The sequence below is a fragment of the Pseudophryne corroboree genome, chromosome 2 (assembly GCF_028390025.1).
Source record: "Pseudophryne corroboree isolate aPseCor3 chromosome 2, aPseCor3.hap2, whole genome shotgun sequence".
Taxonomy (NCBI): Eukaryota; Metazoa; Chordata; class Amphibia; order Anura; family Myobatrachidae; genus Pseudophryne; species Pseudophryne corroboree.
The window spans coordinates 379,576,529-379,598,571 of NC_086445.1; the positions used below are offsets into that span (position 1 = coordinate 379,576,529).

The 22,043-nt window shown below is 43.2% G+C and overlaps 1 protein-coding gene across 4 annotated transcripts in view; it reads left to right on the top strand.

Annotated features, from left to right (window-relative positions):
• PCCA (propionyl-CoA carboxylase subunit alpha) overlaps positions 1-22,043 on the top strand; it is a 972,421-nt gene that overhangs the window by 823,590 nt on the left and 126,788 nt on the right. For 2 of the 4 annotated variants that reach the window (XM_063953234.1, XM_063953232.1), the window contains exon 21: positions 13,144-13,197. The exons of 1 other annotated variant lie outside the window; for it this stretch is intronic. In XM_063953234.1, the coding sequence (XP_063809304.1) occupies positions 13,144-13,197 (54 nt within the window). Of the gene's footprint in view, positions 1-13,143; positions 13,198-13,358; positions 13,970-22,043 lie in introns of those variants that run through there. One more of the 4 variants, XM_063953235.1, reaches the window with a different exon arrangement.

Sequence of the window (22,043 nt, forward strand, 5' to 3'; positions counted from 1 at the left end):
CTTTGCGGGGAGTCATGAAGAATTTAGTTTCTCCGTCCAGCACCACCCGCAGTTTAGATGGGAAGAGCATGGCATAGGGGATATTCAATTCACGCAGCCTGCGTTTCACAGGGACAAACTGAGCTCTGTCCTTCTGAACGTCAATAGCAAAATCTGGAAAGACTGAAATTGGAGATCCGTTCCACGTGAGAGGACCTTTGGTGCGGGCCAGTTTCAGAATTACATCCCTATCACGATAATGAAGGAGCTTGGCTATGAACGTGCGTGGGGGTGCCCCTGGAGGTAGTGGACGCATCGGGACTCTGTGAGCGCACTCCACTGCAAAGTGTGCTGGGAACTCCTCTGCTCCAAACGCATCCAGCAGCCAGCGTTCAAGAAATTTCTCGGGGGAGGCACCCTCCTCCTTCTCGGGCAGGCCAACAAAACGGACATTGTTCCGTTGCAATCTCCCTTCCATACCGGTCATCTTCTTGTGTACCTCCGTCATCGGAGACTCCAGAGCAGAGGTGCGTCTACCGAGTGTCGAAACCGTGTTTTCTAGCATGGAAATGCGCGTTTCAACCTCACCGACCCTTTCCCGCACCCGCTGGAGGTCTTGGTGTATAATGGATAGGTCCACCTGGACCTGACCGATCCTGTCGGCCAAGCGGGCCTCGCTGGCGGTGACCGCTTCCAGTACCTTCTGCAAGGCTGCATCCGAAGCCTCCACAGATGAGGAGCTATGAGAAGGCGATGGCGGTGACGGTGAAGAGGCCGATTGTGCTTCCTCCCCACGTTGAGGCCGAGCTGGAGGATTTCTAGCAAATTTCTCTAGTTTTGCTGCGGCCGCGTTGTTCTGATGCTGTTTGACCATCTTAGCCAACCGATGGCGGGAGTCAGTATATCAAAACCAACCAGTAGCTGCCCGCCAGGAAATATAGTATATCAAAACTGTCCAGCAGCAGTCCGTGAAGAAATAGTATATCAAAACCGGCCAGTGGTTGCCTGTGAGCACGGATAATAAAGCAGAATCACCCTGTCGTTGCATGCCAGTGAGTATAGTATAACAGAAACTCCTCCAGCCGCCGTCCCTGTCGTCCCTCACAGGAAGCCGACAGTTATACAGAATGACCAATCCCAGAGGGGAAGCCGTAGTACACGGAGCAGATGTTGTGGCAAATATGACAAATAATAGCCTGCTCATCCGAGCCCCTGGAGGCCGCAGGATATATAGGATATATAGGGACAGCAGCAGACAAGTGTTGCAGGGGTTAATGTGTCAAAGCAATGTCCCAGTGCGATGTGGCGCACACACGTTCAGGCAGGGGACTTATACAATGGCAGACCCTCCAAGTCACACATCGCTCCCCCCCCCCAGCAGCACAGTCCAGAAGGGAGCCGGAGGGCAGAGGCCAGAGCTGCAGGTGGATGGAGAGCAGCGGCGGCACCCGCTGCAGTGCCACTACGGGAGACCTCGCAGACAAACACTCGGGTAAGGCAGGCACGGATGGAGCTCAGGGGACTGCACAGGGGCTGCAGCAGGCTCGGGCGCAGGGAGTAGCCAGGGCAGTGACCGGAGAGCGCGGGTAGAGAGGAGAGCGGCGTCCCACATGGTGCCGAAGGCTCAGGAGTCCAGCACATAGAAAGAGCTCTGCCGCGGCGGGAAGCAACCGAGCGGGTCTCAAATCTTCAGGGGGGCCCCTCCACACCTTTAGAGAGACAGCGGGGTGGTTTTCAGGTCCAGGGGGGACACAGGATAGAGTATCAGGAGAAATGAGCTGGAGAGTCACACCACTCGTGTGCTACTCTATGTCCGCCGAAGCCTCGCCCCCTCTACACCTGACCTTTTGCTTTCCCTGGAGGTTGAAAGGAACGAAAAGTGATACTCTTAGCCTTTGGAGCTGAAGGATTAATAGCTGGGAGAAACGCAGTCTTAGCAGTCACCAAGTTAGTCACGATGTTGTTCAGATCCTCCCCACAAAGGATGTCTCCCTTAAAATGGAGCACCTGCAAGGTCTTTTTAGAGTCCAGGTCCACCTTCCAGGACCTTAACCACAGAATCCGGCGAGCCAGGATTGACGTAGTAGACGCCTTGGCCGCCATAACACCTGCCACAGAGGCCGCCTCCTGAATATAGTGGGAGGCTGTGGAATATAAGACAGATATTGTCTGGCAGTGTCAGAAAAATCCTGAGGCAGCTCATTCTCAATTGCCTGAAACCATGATTCAATTCCTTTCACAGCCCAAGAGGCTACCATAGTGGGTCTATGTATAGCACCTGTAAGGGAGTAAATAGACTTCAGGCAACCCTCCACACGCTTTCCTTCAGTGAAGTGACAGTGGTGACAGGCAGAGTAGATGGCACCACAAGACGGGCAACATGAGAGTCCACTGGCGGTGGCGTTTCCCACTTGTTGCTCAACTCCGCAGGGATTGGATAACGAGCTAGCATCTTTTTAGACAGAGAAAATTGATTTCCTAGAGACGCCCAGGATTCTTGACGTATGTCAATTAAATAGTCAGAATGTGGTAAGACTACTTTAGTAACCTTCTGACATTTGAACTTATCAGGTTTCTTAGATGCAGTAGTGGACTCTATCTCATCATCTATTTGGAGAATCAGCTTAATAGCCTCCACTAGGTCAGGAACATCAACCTGGGTTGTAGATTCCTCATCAGAAGCGGCTGTCTGATGGATCAGTATATTCCCCATCCTCATCGGAAGAATCATCCGAAATATTAGTGGGATGTGAGGAAGAAATGGCCCGCTTAGATGACCCCCTGGCCACAGAGGGGCGTGGGATAGACTTTTGTCTAACCAGAGATTGATTTAGTTGTTGTAACTCGGTAGTCAGAGTGTCCGCCCAAGGTGGATTAACTACAGGGTCATGACTACACAGTCATGACTGTGGTTTTTGTGAACCCAGTGTTAGTGAAGTCTGTGCGGGCTACTGGAGGATTATGTAAATATTAGGCTGGTCTGTAGGAATCAGTGAGAAGGAGCAATCCCTGACCGAGGATCGAACCCGGGCCTTGGCAGAAGAAGCCGTATCCTGACCACTGGATCACCAGGGACTTTGATAGCAGGATGATGAATGAATAGGTGAGACTGTACTGGATATAGTGTCACAGGAGTAGGTGCTTATGTACTCAAGGTTACTGGCGAGATAGTAAGACGGACTGGTTACTGGTGAGACTGAGAACCGGGCTGGTTACCGGTGAGACTGGGATGCAACTGTAATCCGGGCTGGTACCGGATATAACTGGAAACGCAACTGAAAGTAGAACGATGACGTGGCTGTAACTTTAGGATGAGGCTGAAGAACACTGCGGCTGTGACTTTAAGATGAGACGGTAGAATACTGCAGCTGTGGTTTTAAGTTGAGACTGTGGAATACTGCAACTGTGACTTTAAGATGAAACTGTGGAATACTGCAGCTGCGGCTTTAAGTTGAGACTGTGGAATACTGTGACTTTAAGATGAAACTATGGAATACTGCAGCTTTAAGTTGAGACTGTGGAATACTGCGACTGTGACTTTAAGATGAAACTGTGGAATACTGCAACTGTGCCTTTAAGATGAAACTGTAGAAATACTGGATATCAGTGGTAACACAGATGTAATCCAAACTGGGTAGCAAAGGACCAGAGTTTTTACAGGAACTGAAGTACAAGGGTTACCTTTAGGGAGCTCAGCTTCAAAGCTCACATAGAGCTGTGTGTGACACGAGGAAATGGCAGAGTTTCCAACTCCAGTCTTCAGACTTATACTTCCTGGTCCTTGGTGATTGGTGAGCAGTGTCAGGTGATTCAGAAAGTCTCAGGCTGGCACAGGATTGGACAGCTCTGGGTCAGGTGAACAGTCACTGTCATGTGAGTACTCTAGACTAGGCTGTGAAGTGGAGCGAGGCCTAGCAGGCCGAGAGAACACTGAAGCCTGAACTTCTGCAAACAAACAGAGGATGCTGGCCTTTAGGCCTAAACTTCAGATTGCTGAATTCAGAATCACACCGAAGATTAATCCCAGGTAGAGCTCGTTAACTATTACCTCAGGACTCAGGAAACTCATGGTGCTGACAAGCTGTTTATCTCAGTGAGCAAAAAGGCACAGGATCCAGGACAGATGGCAGGGGTAAGTCACCAAATACGAGAACTACAGTCAGGATCGTGACACAGGGACAATATGTGGCTGTAATGGCACAGGAGGTCCCACAGGGGGCGCAAGACGTGTCACAATCGTATTCAGCATATTTGAGAACGCTGCCCAAGGTGAGTCCTGATTAGCCACAGGTGCTGCTGGTTGACTGGCAAGTGTATGGCATCCAGTGCCTGAACCATCAGTTAAAACGTTCCCCTGAGTGAAATCCGTGGTGCCAGCACTGCATGATGCAGATGCGGCTGTGGATTTCCCGCCCTGTGTGGCAGACATTATAGGGAATGTAGCCTTAGAGCTTAGCGGTACAATATAGCCAGATGAAAACAATACCTGCAAATAACCCCCTGTGTTATATGACCATAAATACAGGGCACAAACAGAGGATTTAAGCGGTATGAAGTGACTGAAATACACAGAAAAAATACTATATATATAAATGAGACCCTGACGCACCTAGCCCCCTAGGGTAAAGAATATAGCGATAGCAAGTAGTGTGATACACGAAAATGGAATCCACACAGCAGCTACAGGCACACTCAGTCACAGGTACAATGCAGAAGTTATTACAGATATACAATAAAACTGCACTGGACTAGTAAAACTACATATATATATATATATATATATATATATCTTGTACTGTGTGCCTGGCACTCACTCTTGTCGAGTAGTATATGCTGCGGTGCCCTCCTGGAGGCAAATACCTCTGAATACTGGTAGGTAAAGAAGGCGGCACTCAGGCAGACGTTTTGTGCAGTTAAAGCTGTGGTCAGTTTATTCCGACATCCCGTCCTCAGGGTCATCATAGCCCAAACTGAACCATTAGACATACATATATACACACAACAATTAACAATCAAGACTCTAATCCTACTCACCTGCTCCACAACGCCATTCTGAGCGTCCGGCGGATCAGAATGGCGATGTGGAGCAGGTGAGTAGGATTAGAGTCTTGATTGTTAATTGTTGTGTGTATATATGTATGTCTAATGGTTCAGTTTGGGCTATGATGACCCTGAGGACGGGGTGATTACCCCGAAACATGTCGGAATAAACTGACCACAGCTTTAACTGCACAAAACGTCTGCCTGAGTGCCGCCTTCTTTACCTACCACTATATATATATATATATATATATATATATATATATATATATGTGTGTGTGTGTGTGTGTGTGTGTGTGTGTGTATAAGTATAGATATAAAAATGCACAGTAATTACTGGATGTATATCACAGAATACTTGTACCCAAATTTTCAGATAGTAGTACACCTGTTCTTAACTAACACTGTCTAAAATGACATGTAGAACACTTAAGTGTCTGTAAATGCACAGCGCTGATGAGACAGGCAACTTTACAGACGAGACAGTGCCCTGCAGTCACGGAGATCACCCCAGGTAATATTGTAAAGATGGCGCCAACATCTCTGTCATGGAGTGAGAGAGAGTGAAATGTAGCTCCAGGGTGGGAACACCAGCAGTAGATGGCGCCCGGAGCTGGGGTAGGGGCTACAGGTCAGCGCCTTATCCCCTATGCTGGTCCTCACCACCGGGTACTGTGGAGCCTATGTGAAATGGATTTTAGTAAATCCGACCTGTGCTCCCTGCCCTGGTGGATATAGTGGGGTCCCTGTGCAGTACAGTGTCCACGCCAGCGGCCGGACCGCGATTTACCGGCGGGTCCCACCTGGGGGACCCTCTTACCTCCTCCCTGCCGTGCAGCCACGCGATCCTGGAGAGCGCCAGCGGTGGTGTGCCTGATGACCGGTGCGCCTCCGCTGCAAGTACCTGGGAACCCGGCCACGGGAGTATGCGGCGCTGCTGGGGAGGTGATGGAGCCGCAGCACAGTATGTCACAGTGACATATAAACAGATATATTGAGCACCTGGAGAATAACACATCACTCATAAAACCAGGGATCATGTCTTACAAAGAATTTAGTAATCACAAATCTATATTGTAGCTATAAAGGAGAAAATGTGTCACTACCAACCACTAAATGCTGATGGGCCCATCAGATAAACCAGCTAATCCTACCATCTGAATATTAAATAAATCATAGAAACGAATTGAGGGACAGTTCCTCATTTAACCCTTTGGGTGCCATTGCCTCTAGGTTATAGATCCATTTGGATTCTTTTTGCAATAGACTTTTGTTCCTGTCACCTCCTCTGCGAGAGGGGAGCACTTGTTCAACTGACATCACTTTAAAGTCCTTGATGGTATGTTTGGCTGCCGAAAAATGGAGTGCTACTGGCGGTGTGCTGGTATCTACTTTAAGTAGTGCTTTTTTAATTGAGCTGCGATGCATTGCCACTCGTTCTTTAAGCATCCTCTGGGATTTTCCTACATAGATCACCAGATAACATATACAACGTATTTCGTGTCACAGGACATCCGTTGCCTAATCTGGTAGCTCTTATTTGTAATGGGGTTCAAAAAATAAGTCCCAGTGTGTTAAAAGCTACAATTAGCAGAACCTGTGCATTTATATACTCCATTCTGTGGCTGCAGCCAACCAGTGCCGGTCATGACCCTCGGACTGATGTCAGAATATACCAGTTGGTCCCTTAGGTTGTTGCTCCTTTTATAACAAAAGAGCGTTTTTTTCTTACAAACTTGGTCAAGAATCGGATCGCTTTGGACAATGTGCCAATGTGACAGGATAGCACGTCTAATAGCTCCTGATGAAATGGAATAAGTACTTCGTGATTACTAAATCCTTTGTGAGACATGATCCCTGGTTCTATGGTTCAGTCTATTTAAACTATTGAGTGATGCATTATTCTCCAGGTGCTCAATATATCCGTTTTTTTTGTATGCATTGTATTATCAATGTACTGGATTTGTTTACTATTAATGCGGGGAACTGGAGCACTGCTGCGCCTCCCTGCCATTGTAGTTGCGCTATTGGTCAGTCAACGTTAGTGGGTGGCACTGTGCGTTGCTAGGCAACGCCAATGGAGCCGGAGACGAACAGTTGATGACGCAGGTGACGTCCGAGCGGGTGGCGCGTCCCGCACTGTTGTCCCTGAGAGTCTCACCTGTGAAGTTGGTCCCGGCTACCGGAAATGGCCTGCCGGCAAACTCCAGACACCTCACGAGGCGCTGGGGGATCATGGATGGCGTGATGCAGCGGTGGGGGAGGAGTGTGGTGAGCTTCTCCCCTGCACTGGGTTGGTGAGCACTTGGGCGCTAGTTGGAATGGAGTGAACAGGTGTTTGTACTATGTATTGTTGATTGATAATTGTATCTGTGTGTGTATATATATATATATATATATATATGCAGTGTTGGGCCATGACATGACACATTTATGGCTATTCCCGTGATGAAGGTGCTGCTGCACCGAATCAGCTGTAGGAACTGCCATTTGTCCTGATGCATTGAACTGCTAAGTAGCAGTTACTTTTTATTGTTGCCTATGCCAATGCTTACACAATGCACTTTTTGAAAAAGCCATTTGGATTAAAATTAATTTGCTGCTATTTACGGCGTGCTGGTTTATGTGGATGTTCTACAGATCTTGATATGCAATTTTTTTACCGTGTACCCATCTAAGGTTGGGAAGTGTGTGCGATCCATTTCGCTTTGTGTGTGTGTGTGTGTGTGTGTGTGTGTGTGTGTGTATATATATATATATATATATATACACTGCTCAAAAAAATAAAGGGAATACTAAAATAACACATCCTAGATCTGAATGAATGAAATATTCTTATTAAATACTTACATAGTTGAATGTGCTGACAACAAAATCACACAAAAAGTATCAATGGAAATCAAATTTATTAACCCATGGAGGTCTGGATTTGGAGTCACCCTCAAAATTAAAGTGGAAAAACACACTACAGGCTGATCCAACTTTGATGTAATGTCCTTAAAACAAGTCAAAAGGAGGCTCAGTAGTGTGTGTGGCCTCCACGTGCCTGTATGACCTCCCTACAACGCCTGGGCATGCTCCTGATGAGGTGGCGGATGGCCCTGGGTTCCTCCTAATGCAAGACAATGCTAGACCTCATGTGGCTGGAGTGTGTCAGCAGTTCCTGCAAGACGAAGGCATTGATGCTATGGACTGGCCCGCCCGTTCCCCAGACCTGAATCCAATTGAGCACATCTGGGACATCATGTCTCGCTCCATCCACCAACGCCACGTTGCATCACAGACTGTCCAGGAGTTGGCGGATGCTTTAGTCCAGGTCTGGGAGGAGATCCCTCAGGAGACCATCCGCCACCTCATCAGGAGCATGCCCAGGCATTGTAGGGAGGTCATACAGGCACGTGGAGGCCACACTCACTACTGAGCCTCATTTTGACTTGTTTTAAGGACAAAACATCAAAGTTGGATCACCCTGTAGTGTGTTTTTCCACTTTAAATTTGAGTGTGACTCCAAATCCAGACCTCCATGGGTTAATAAATTTGATTTCCATTGATAATTTTTGTGTGATTTTGTTGTCAGCACATTCAACTATGTAAAGAACAAAGTATTTAATAAGAATATTTCATTCATTCAGATCTAGGATGTGTTATTTTAGTGTTCCCTTTATTTTTTTGAGCAGTATATATATATATATATATATATATATATATATATATATATATATGAAAAGATAAAGTCGCGCATTAAAACAATATAGTCTCTAAAATATGTCAGTCCAAATGTATTATTGCTGCAGTCCTCCTCCAGGAGTAAACCTGTACTCCTCAGCACATGTAAAAGAGAAAACAATGGAGGGCGCAATGGTGAGTGTAATCATCAAAAGTGCTTTACTGGTAAAGTATTCACTCACATACATTGAAAGTAAAAGGTAACCAGCGCAGTGTAGACAACTAGTGTAGCCTCCGGATGGCATACACCGATGTGTAACGTTGCTTCAGGGATACCAAAAAGCCGCTCTGGACATCCAGCCGCACGGACAATAAACGGACCTCACACGCCGCTTGTCTGGGCACTGGATCCACGTCACAGGTCCTGCTGGTCACGCCCAACGCGTTTCGTCACGGGACTTCGTCAGGGGGTGTGGCTAGCACCATTACAGCACACTATTTATATCCAAGCCGCATAATTGATACAATATACATACTTAATTGAAAATATACAATAACAGCAGCGTAAACAACATTACAAAAAAAACTAAAACACATTATAGATACATTATCATGATACAAATTAAAACCAGATACTTTAGGTTATTATAAACATCGTGCTAATACACTCACTATATAAAGCCATCTCAGTAGACCATGATGCACTAATTAATAATTAACGCACCTCCTGAAAACGGTCAGACACTTTTATTTAGACCGTAAATACTATGCTGATAAGAGAAGATTAGATCACCTTTATATGAATAGTACTTTTTAATAGCAGGTTCTAACCTAATTTTTTATATCTTATCTGAGTTTATTAAAGAACCATACTTATTAAATTGAGACGCAATAAACTAAAAACAATTATTATTACAAAAAAAATTTTTTTACAATTATTTATTAGTTAAAATTACATAATGACCGCAAAAAATATATATATAAATAAACATCAGCTGCCATCATTGCTGGAATATCGGTGAACATAGAACACAAAGGAGCCAATGGCCCAACTGCAGTGTGTTAAAATCACCAACACCAGCAAAAATGAGCCCTAATGCAAGAAGGGAGTGATGTCATAATTCTCATTAAGCCCAAAAGGGCTGATAGTATTTAGTGTATGTATCCAATACATTTCCCTTTTTCCTAAAAGTTTGGACACATCACCCCCCCTGTCATCTAGTTTCACATGCTCTATCGCTTTAAAAGTAAAATTATTAAGCGACCCTCCGTTACAATTTAAAAAATGCCTAGGGACACTATGATCTTTAAGTTTATTAGCTATACTTCTAGTATGTTCAAGTATCCGGAGCTTTAATTGTCGCTTAGGTTTTCCTATATAGCGTGCTCCACATGAGCATTTTAAAAGGTAAATAACTGAGATCGTTTGACAATTAATCATACTTTTAATGTCCCAAGATTTTAACTTTTTACTGTCCCAAATTTTCTTTCTCTCTTTGTCCATGAATTGACAGACTTTACAGTGATTACATGGGTAACACCCTGTTACATGGGTTTTTCCTAACCATGTCTCATCTGTTAATTTAATAAGATTGCTAGGCGCCAGTGAATTCTTCAGGGATTTTGCTCTCCTGAAAACCACCTGTGGACCTGCAGGTAAATGGTCCTTCAGAATTGGATCAAGGGACAATACACCCCAATGATTCTTTAAAATTTTCTTAATTTCATTACTCTTTGTATTATACTTAGTAATAAAAGGCATAAAAGCTGAGTTTTGGTCCTTATTTTTCTCTTTGTATACTAACAATTGCTTTTTATCAAGACTATCTGCTTTCTCTCTACATTTAGTGACCAATTCTGCTGGATACTTTTTCTCTAAAAATCTTTTTTCATAAAGTGCAGCTTGCTCAGTAAACTTATCTTGTTCTGCACAATTTCTCTCTCTCTCTCTCTCTCTCTCTCTCTCTCTCTCTCTCTCTCTCTCTCTCTCTCTATATATATATATATATATATATATATATATATATATATATATATACACAGCAGAGACGGTGCGGCACTCCAATGATTTCTACACTAGACTTGTGGTAAGATGCAACGTTTCAGTGCCCTTTTTAATAATGCGGCATTATTGTCAGGTAATACAAACAAATAACTAACAACATACCTTAAGTAGAAAGTATCACCCTGTGAGGCGCCAAAATATATATATATATATATGTTGAGCATCCCTTACCCAAAATTCAAAATCACACATTTTTGGTTCCCCTACTGAGATAGTGACACATACTGTATATGTGTATATTATATTGTATATCTATATAATATATCTATATATACACATAATATATAATATATATGTCACTATCTCAGTAGGGGACCCAAAAATGTGGGATTTGAAATTTTGGATAAGGGATACTCAACCTGTGTATATCTATCTATCTATCTATCTATCTATCTATCTATCTATCTATCTATCTATACACTGCTCAAAAAAATAAAGGGAACACTTAAACAACACAATGTAACTCCAAGTCAATCACACTTCTGTGAAATCAAACTGTCCACTTAGGAAGCAACACTGATTGACAATCAATTTCACATGCTGTTGTGCAAATGGAATAGACAACAGGTGGAAATTATAGGCAATTAGCAAGACCCCCCCCCCAATAAAGGAGTTATTCTGCAGGTGGCAACCACAGACCACTTCTTAGCTCCTATGCTTTCTGGCTGATGTTTTGGTCACTTTTGAAAGCTGGCGGTGCTTTCACTCTAGTGGTAGCATGAGACGGAGTCTACAACCCTCACAAGTGGCTCAGGTAGTGCAGCTCATCCAGGATGGCACATCAATGCGTGCTGTGGCAAGAAGGTTTGTTGCGTCTGTCAGCGTAGTGTCCAGAGCATGGAGGCGCTACCAGGAGACAGGCCAGTGCATCAGGGGACGTGGAGGAGGCCGTAGGAGGGCAACAACCCAGCAGCAGGACCGCTACCTCCGCCTTTGTGCAAGGAGGAACAGGAGGAGCACTGCCAGAGCCCTGCAAAATGACCTCCAGCAAGCCACAGATGTGCATGTGTCTACTCAAACGATCATAAACAGACTCCATGAGGGTGGTATGAGGGCCCGACGTCCACAGGTGGGGGTTGTGCTTACAGCTCAACACCGTGCAGGACGTTTGGCATTTGCCAGAGAACACCAAGATTGGCAAATTCGCCACTGGCGCCCTGTGCTCTTCACAGATGAAAGCAGGTTCTCACTGAGCACATGTGACAGAGTCTGGAGACGCCAAGGATAACGTTCTGCTGCCTGCAACATCCTCCAGCATGACCGGTTTGGGGGTGGGTTAGTAATGGTGTGGGGTGGCATTTCTTTGGGGGGCCGCACAGCCCTCCATGTGCTCGCCAGAGGTAGCCTGACTGCCATTAGGTACCGAGATGAGATCCTCATACCCCTTGTGAGACCATATGCTGGTGCGGTTAGCCCTGGGTACCTACTAATGCAAGACAATGCTAGACCTCGTGTGGCTGGAGTGTGTCAGCAGTTCCTGCAAGACGAAGGCATTGATGCTATGGACTGGCCCGCCCTTTCCCCAGACCTGAATCCAATTGAGCACATCTGGAACATCATGTCTCGCTCCATCCACCAATGCCACGTTGCACCACAGACTGTCCAGGAGTTGGCGGATGCTTTAGTCCAGGTCTGGGAGTAGATCCCTCAGGAGACCATCCGCCACCTCATCAGGAGCATGCCCAGGCGTTGTAGGGAGGTCATACAGGCACGTGGAGGCCACACACACTACTGAGCCTCATTTTGACTTGTTTTAAGGACATTACATCAAAGTTGGATCAGCCTGTAGTGTGTTTTTCCACTTTAATTTTGAGTGTGACTCCAAATCCAGACCTCCTTGGGTTAATAAATTTGATTTTTGTGTGATTTTGTTGTCAGCACATTCAACTATGTAAAGAACAAAGTATTTAATAAGAATATTTCATTCATTCAGATCTAGGATGAGCTGTTTAAGTGTTCCCTTTATTTTTTTGAGCAGTGTATATATATATATATATATATATCTATAAATATATCTATATATAATTATGATTCCTATAAAGTATGCTCATTATGTATATACCTTTATATTCTAAAAATAACATACTTGTGCAGTGTATCTTTGTATAAAGTTATACTACTTGCCATCTTGTTCCGTTTGTTATAAATTGCAGTTTTTAATCTGTTACTTTTGTAGGTAGCAAAATTAATTGAATCACTGAGTACAATTTCAAAGTCGCTCAGCTTTTTTTTTAAGATTACTGAATCAGTTTTTCACCTGGTACCTGGTCATGTGTTTTGCAATCCTATATTAACTGTTCTTGTGTTTGATTTTGAGAGCATGAGTTTTTCATTTTAATTGCCAAAACATATTTTAAATGAATCGCTGACCTCCCTTCTCTCCCTCTATTCAGTGCCTTAGTCGTGATGCCGCTGGGAATATCAGCATTCAGTTCCTGGGCACTGTGGTGAGTAAAACTTTCTGCTGGGTATAAATGAGACTATTCATCCACAGGTGTACAGTATGACTGCATGCTTGATTTGAGGAATGCTTGTTAGCATAGTGTAACTTGTGGTTGCTTCTGAGTAGTCACACCGACCGCTTGACTAATTTTATTTCAAATTGTAGCTTACCTTTCCAACTGTGCCGCAGTGACTTCTCTAACTTTGTTCTGAAATACAGCATACAGCTTACAGCATTGCCTGTGCTCCTGACTTATTTTCCAGTGTGTCCTTACAGAACTGCAGAAGGTATATTAGCTATAAAGTGTTTTGTACAAATAGTGTACATCAAATTAGTAGACGTAATGATAATTAAAAAGTACATTTGCTAAAAGATAATCTGTCTACCTAAACATGCATTTAAAGATAAATCTGCTCTGAATTTCCTTTCATTAAATGTTTAACCACACATTTTTTACCCAATCGTTCCAGTTGAATTAAATTTAATTTAATGTAGTCAGTACTGTCAGTCTCTGGTCATCCAGCATGTGAAAACCCTGGCATGAATCCTTCAGGAATATCTCCTTCTGTATTGATGTTGGTCAGCTAGTGTCTGCTATCACAACGCCTGATGTAGTTTGGAGTGTGTGTTGTTCTGCAAATACCAAATATATTGTTTTTGCCAAAGGCAAGAAACATGTATCGTGTTTGTTTTATCAGTCCACATATGAAAAAAATATAAAGAAAGAAATCAGTGTTGCGTCAACTGAGCTAAAATAAAAACAGCGTAAAGTAAAACGATCTACTGTTATTACTCATGCTCTAGCACAATTAATACTGTTTCCAAATAAGTGCCTTATGATGCTGATTTTACATTTTATGTACAAAATCATAAATGGTCATATTTTGCACATTTTGTGACCGTTTCTCTCCGTTTATCAACATACTGACAGTGTCAACCAAATTGCTTGATTAGTACATTTAGTCAAAAATTCAGGAAATACTTTATCCAAGGAGAGTTAATGTAAGAAATTGACTAAACTAGAAGTGTTAAAACAAAAATAAATAATGAGCCTATCTAAAGTTGGCATGTATGGAAATCTGTAATCCATTGACCCATCCTGGAGTCTCTGATTACTCTCTGAAGGTTTTTTTTCTTAAAGTCTTTTTATTGTACAGAAAAAAAAGAAAGAAAAAAAAGAAGGCACAATTACAAAGCTTCAATCGTATATAGTGTTCTTTGCAGCCTTCTTTGTTGTTACGTTTGGGTTGTTGTTGTTTTTTTTTTTAAATGAGCAGTAAGCATACACATTAGGTCAGTACATACAGAAACAGTATAATAAACTTGAAAAGGTAACATATACATATAAACAACAAAGTTATAAAGAAGAAAATAAAAATAAAAAATTGTATAAAATGAAAGAGTAAATCCACATTAAAATCACAGTACAGTCCAAAATAGTAGTAATAACATCAACACACGCCGGTACCATAATTTTAGTGAGAGCTAAAAAGGAGAGCTAGAAAGGGGAGGGAATGAGCCAGCAACCCACAGAGCAAAAATAACCATTACACAGTAAAGCATGAAAAGTTCCTAAAGATAACTAGACACAGCTCACTTTCTAAGTAAGCAGTCTTAACAAAAACCGCTCTGTGTTTTCAAATACTTAATATATATTCATCTGTGCCGGGTGCGACAAACTCTCAATATTGTATATTGTATCTGCCCCATTTTTTTCTGGAAAACTAAGACACCTTTTCCAGTATTAAAAGTAGACAATTGTGATATGGGACCTAATTCAGAGTTGATCGCAGCATAAAATTTGTTAGCAGATGGGCAAAACCATGTTGCAGGGGAGGGGGGGGGGGGGGGACAGATATAACATGTGCAGAGAGAGTTAGATTTGGGTGGGGTGTGTTTAAACTGAAATCTAAATTGCAGTGTAAAAATAAAGCAGCCAGTATTTACCCTGCACAGAAACAAAATAACCCACCCAATTCTAACTCTCTCTGCAAATGTTATGTCTGCCACACCTGCAATGCACATGGTTTTGCCCAACTGCTAACAAATTTGCTGCTGCGATCAACTCTGAATTACCCCCATGGTCTCCAGTAAAACAGTTTGCCATTCATCCAAGGTTGGAGAGAATCGAGAGAACCAGTGTTTTAAAATAATTTCCTTAGCCACCATAACCATAACAAATAGAAGGGCTGCATGTGGTCCCAACGAGGAATTTACATTGCATGATGACAAATCGGCAAAAATGAGTCTGAATTCTAGAGTGGCGCTCATCCCAAAACCTGCTTATTTTTCGCCATTGCTATAAATTATACGATAATGAAGCATAGGAGTGGGAACATTTGTGACATTATCCAGATTCTAAGTCTAGTATTCCTGTGAGCTGGAGAAGAGTATGTTCTGTTTAACACTCCCAACTGAGTTTCATGTAAAGGAGCCAACTTAAGAGCAGGCAAAATGGTACTTGTGTTAGATAAAAGAGACTCAAAATCTGGTAATTCTGGCAAGATGTCACGCTTTAGATATAGTAGACCACAACGAGGTATTAGTTGCATTAAGTTCTGTGTAGAGGTAATGAATTCCAAATTTATGGGAATAGTTTAAGGTCAGGATATCATATAAATGTGTGGAACCAGAGCTGCAAGAAAGAGGATTGTCCAACGACTGGATGTAATAGCTTGTTTGCAGGAGCATAAAGTGTGACCAGGGTAAATGTAATTTGTCTTGTAGGAGAGAATGTGACCACCTGGATCAAATACATCTTTTATTGCCATAATCCCTTTGTGAAACCAGGATTTATAGGTCAAATCATCTATAGAAGGAAGGAAAGTCAAATTGTCCCACAAAGGGATATAAGGAGAGGAACAGTGATTTATTGCTTCCTCGATGTTTATTAATATTCAGCCGAAGCTTGAAAGTGTTCCAAAAAAGAACATTGGTGCAACAGGTTAAGGGAATCTGCATCTCAGGGGGTGTCAAGCATGCTGGCGGAGTATATGGGTCAAATAAAGCTTCATCAATAGCAGTGTTAATGACCAGTGTGTAAGAGCCAGTCAGAGATATATCTAAAGGCGGCAGCTCTAGCGAGTGCTAGAATATGAGGCATACTCAGACAAATTGAGAAAAAGAAAAATCCAGGGCACTGGAGTACAACTGAATGCTATACTGATAAACATAATCTTCTAATTAGTATTATAATTTGAGTCTGTTGTGATAACAAGCTGCTTTTTGTTTTTTTTTAAACCTCTGTGGGATTTAAAAGATATAGGATCTAGAAACTGGATTAAACTGCATTAAAGTACACAGCTTTGTAATTTAGAGCAGTTTAATCTAGTTTCTAGCATATTCAGGCAACCCTGTTTTTGGGGGGATTTTTTGGGGACGATACGTACAATGCCTACTCATTCTGGTTTTTGGGTTTTTTTTTAACATTTTATTGAAGAACTGCACAACATACAAAAAATATATGCACAAATAAAGAGTAGATCTGCAACAGCAAGTGAGTAGATGCATACAGTATACATATTAGATAAACAGACAAAAATGGCTGATGAGGGGATCACACGCTACGCACATCGTGTACAAACACATATTAAATCAAAAGCCAACAACACAATCAATTTCAAGCAGTGTCAAAGAGAACTCAAAAAGGAGGATCTCTAAATTGTACCAGGAAGTAATACCGCTTTCCGCATTATATCTCTATGGGCCAGAGGCAAAGTTTTTATATAAGGCAACCAGATTTTAAAAAATTTGTCTGCCCTTGCCTCTTTATTAATGGACATTTCTAACCAATCCATATTGAATAAATGACTGATTCCAGGCAGTAATAATGTAAGGGTCAAAGTGTCAAGAGGATATCCACTGAGAAGTGGATGGTCTTCCTCCCTGCCGCAGCAATTTTTGCTATCATTCTAGTTTTAAAGGATTGCCAAATAACTTGAGTATATCTGTGTACAGCAGAGGGCATCGGTTTACGTTATCATAATAGGAGCATTTGCAGAAGATATGTTTAGGGAAAACAATATTTTGAATAACATTAACCCTACCTAAAAGTGACAGCTTTAGGTCTTTCCAGTTGGTATTGCATTTTGGGCTGAGGGCTGTGGCTGCTGCAAGGGCAAAGGGGATGATTGCTGAGGCTGCTGCAGGGGCACGGGGGGTTAGGGCTGGGCCTGCTGCAGAGGCACAGGAGGGAGGGGGTCTGTCTCTGAACCAGGAATGTAGGTAGGACCAATGCTGCTGCTACCTCATGGAGAATCCGGGTGAGGAGGCACACACACAGCGGGCACAGCCCCCCTGTCTTAAGTAACCCCCCCCCCCCACACACACACACACACACACACACACACACACACACACACACACACACCAAAAAAGGCTTAATCTGGTCCTGATATCATAGGCCTATGTGTTATTTTACTTTGGGCCATATTCCTTTATATTGTTGGGTTTTTAAGGGTATGACCACTGCCTTTTGGGGTTTTTTTTATTTTATTTGCAACACCACATTTTGCTTATGTTATTCTCATCTTGTTGTACCATTATTGTATTACACCTTACACTTAACGCTGGTGCTGCTATATCTATGGATGTGGGGGGAGCTGTGTTGGCTGCATTGGAGGCTTTATTTCCCTTAGTAAGTGGAGGCGCATCTTAACCTACCTTAACAAATTGCGTGCTGACATAACGTTCCTCCAGGAGACCCACCTGACCCCCCATTGACATGCCAAATTGAGTATACTACAGCAGCAGGTTCTAGCCTCTTCCTCATATTCTTATAAAGCCAGAGGGGTTGCGATCTTACTTGTAAGGGCATCCCCCTTGAAATTCCTTATAACGATATTGACCAACTAGGCCATTACAGTATATAATTGGATTGCACCATACCGTAAATGATACAGATATACTTTATATAATGCATATGGGCCTAACATCCCAAGATAGCCCAAATTGGGTTAGGATAGATTGCAACTTAGTTGGATCTCCTGGATATCTGGAGGTCACGCTATCCAGGAGATTTTGAATACACTCACTTCTCTGCAACTCACAACGTTTTCTCTAGATTGGACTATATTTAACTTTCCAATTTGCGGTCTCCAAAGGTGTTAGACACAGATATTGAACCTATATCTATTTCAGACTATGCCACGATATGGGTAGTAATACAAGGGAAGTTCATTTTAGGTTTCCATTCCCAATGGCGCTACACTGATTAATTTGCCTCTTCCTTAAAATTACAGTCTTTGTTGGAAACTGCTTGGGTAAATTATTTGTTAAACAATCAAAAACATGTGGAAAATCCTTGTCTTTTTTGGCAATCCGCTAAAGCTGTTTTAAAGGGGGATATTTATTTCAAGCAGAAATATAGAGGGGATCCCGGTTGCTTCCTATAGAGCGGCCCAAACCTCCATGACCACTGCTTGCAACAGTTAAGGCTTCCCCTTATCTAGCCAAATTACTGCATTACGGTAAAGTAAAACAAGTCTGGACTCTCTTGGCGTAACGAGTGTATTTATTTATTACCAGTTATTTATATAGCACACACATATTCCGCAGCGCTTTACAGAAAATATTTGTCCATTCACATTAGTACCTGCCCCAGTGGAGCTTACAATCTATTTTCCCTACCACATGCACACACATTCATGCTAGGGTTCATTTTTGGGATCCAATTAACCTACCAGCATATTTTTGGATTGTGGAAGGAAACCGGAGTACCCGGAGGAAACCCACGCAAGTACGGGGAGAATATACAAACTCGACACCGTTAGGGCCATGGTGGGAATCGTACCCATGACCTCAGTGCTGTGAGGCAGTAATGCTAACCATTACACTATCCGTACTGTACAGTAGCCTGATGGTACCCTGGCCCTGTCACCAACATAGACCTAGAAAATAATAGTAAGAGATGAGATGGGTATTTCTTTGGGTGTTAGACACTTAGAGATTCACAAATTTACAAAAAGTTATTACCTGGGATGACCGAGCAACATGATTTGAAAACTAAATGAGATATGCAAAGATATGGTAACCCCCCAGGCCAACTTCAAGGCGTCTCTAAGTACCAGGGGTCCCTAATACTAAGTCTAAGTCCAGGGTGCACACCCCACAAACCGACAAGAGCCAGCTACCCCATTGCAGCACACCAGTGAGCGGCTAAAGTTTTACTGAATGTTAATAGTAAACCTTCTATTCACAAGACCATATAGATTCAGATAATAAACTTGTATTTTGGCGCCTAATTTCGCTTCCGCAGATCACACATCCACATGTAGAAATTCTATTAGGTCTGATCTCTACATCAGAAGTAGGCAAGCTACAAAAACTTTAAAACCAATTAGATCTGTTGGCGCTGACAGCCCCAGCTGAGAATTATTACGTCCTCATATTGTGGATACCCTCAATTTCTTTAACACTATGATTGATTCTGGTTCCCTTCCCCTTCATTTCAATTTTGCTATTGTAAAGGTCTTACCAACACCTGACAGAGCTCCTCTTCTTCTGTCCTCCTACACACCTATATATTTGCTCAATATGGACTATAAATTGTTCATAGCGATCTTGGCTGAATTATTATTTTTAAGCTGTATTTATAGTGGTCCGCAGCGCCATACAGAGACTGAATGATTTAAGACGATTCTTCCATCAATTATACACCTGGAACAAATAGGCTTCATTTGGAGTCGTAGTTCTATCATTAATATGAGGAAAGTGCTTGCAGCTTTGCAGTCCCTAGATACTTCCTCATCGGTGGTTGTCAGGTTCCTTGTCCTTAGATGACAGAAACTAAAAATGTGCAATGCTAGGAAAAACGGAATTTAAATGTCTTGATCAATCTTATTCGATTGCAAGGCTTCCTATTCCTACCAAAGGTATTCTTGGTTATCAGCAACATTAGTAAAATCCTTAGTGCCTTGTGGTGTGAAAAGCCTTAGCCTGGCAGGATAAAAAAGAGCAAATTGCTTGCCGGCTTGAACCAATTGGGGATAGATAGGCAACATTTCCATATGTGCTTTTGAGACCTTCCCTAAATAGCCCTGCAAAAAGGGAAAGTACTTCAGCCATGCCAGCGGAGAGGACCATTGTGCCGGACTGTCAACCAGATAAGTTCTTTATGAAGAAAGTTTAAACACTGGAAAGTAATGGCATGTGGTCTAGAATTGTGAACATCACGAAAAAGACCTAGTCGATGTGCCTGCTTAATTTCCAAATTCTTAAGCGCCTTTGAAATCCTAAGGAGTGCTGGAAGGTTAAGTAGTAGGAACTTTATAACATCAGAACCTTTGTATTCTTTAAAGGCCTAGTAGTTGCAAGCTATTACATTTTGGTCTATTTTCAAAGTTACCCACTTTATACAATTGAAATTGTGTGGTAGTAAGTGAAGAGACCTATTGCTTCAGCTCCGGAATTTAATGAAAGTTAGGATGCAATCCTGATTTCATTTTCATTGACTTAATGGGATCTAGAAGCCAGCTGTGATTTAAGGCACTGGCAGATTTAGCGGGGGGACGATGGGGGCATTTGCCCCCCCCTATAGCTCCATACCACGTGCTGCTGTATGGATCTCCTCATTCTCCTCCTTTGTGCCCATGTGCAGCCACCGCTGGCTCCCGTCCACCGCAACAGCAGCCAATCGACTGTCTCTGGCCTAGCTCATGTGGCGCAGGCGGCTCACCCCAACCAAGCTGCAAGGTGCGTGTCTGTGAAGCCAGATCCAGCGCACAGGAGAGCAGGGGTGACAGGCCGAGCAGTATGTAAGTTGCCAGGGGAGAAGTGGAGTGAGCACTCTGGGCAACTGCTGCTGCTGGGGTAGAAGCTGGTGACTGCGAAGTGGGAGGATGTGGATGTGCAGTCTCTGCCAGACATGTCATCTCAGCTGTGGGAAGCCTCCATGTGAGAAGCAGTGGGTAAGGAAGATGGGGCAAGCGGGCACATGTGCTTAGGTAGTGGTGGATATAGCTTATACAATTTCATCTTTAGGTTTGACTGCCTGTGTCTGAACACTGTAGCTGCCAGCTCTGTCTTTGCAGCAGATACAGGAGACTTCTCTCTCTCTCTCTCTGACCCCTTTCTCTCTCTCTCTCCCAGTCTCTCTCCTTTGTTCTCTCTCTCTCTGACCCCTGTCTGTCTCTCCACTGCTCTCTCTCTCTCTCTCTCTCTCTCTCTGACTCATCTCTCTCTCCACTGATCTTTCTCTAACCCATCTCTCTCTCCTGATCTCTCTCTCTCACTCAGGATCTTTATCTCTCTCACTCCGACCCATCTGTCTCTCTCTCTCTGACCCCTGTCTCTTTCTCCTGATCTCTCTCTCTCTCTCTCTCTCTTGCTCAACAATCTCTATATCTCTCTCTGACCCGTCTTTCTCTCCACTGATCTCCCTCTCTCTGACCCCTGTCTGTCTCCTCACTGCTCTCTCTCTCTCACTGACCCCTGATCTCCCTGACCCATATCTCTCTCTCTTTGGGACGAGAAGTGGGAGGAGTAATGAGTGGAGGGGGAGGAGTCAGGATTCATTCATAAACCGCCCCCGTAAAAGAAAAGCAAGGATCCGCCCCTGATTTAAGGTAAGCAACTGCCCCATGAATTTATTAGTATATTTCTGTAGCAACGATTTCACAGTTTCCTGGATAGCCCTCACCACGTCTGCATAGGTCAAGGGCACAGGAAGTACAATTGGTGTAGAACCTAAGTCATTTGCAGCGAAAGTATGGGAGTCATTTACAGAATTCACTGTGGAGTTCATATGTTTGCCACCATCCTCTGAGTTTTGGGAGTGGAGGACGGAGTACTTTATTTAGCCATCATGCAAGTAAAGTGAAGGAAGTCCAAGTGAAAACCTATAGCAGGCAT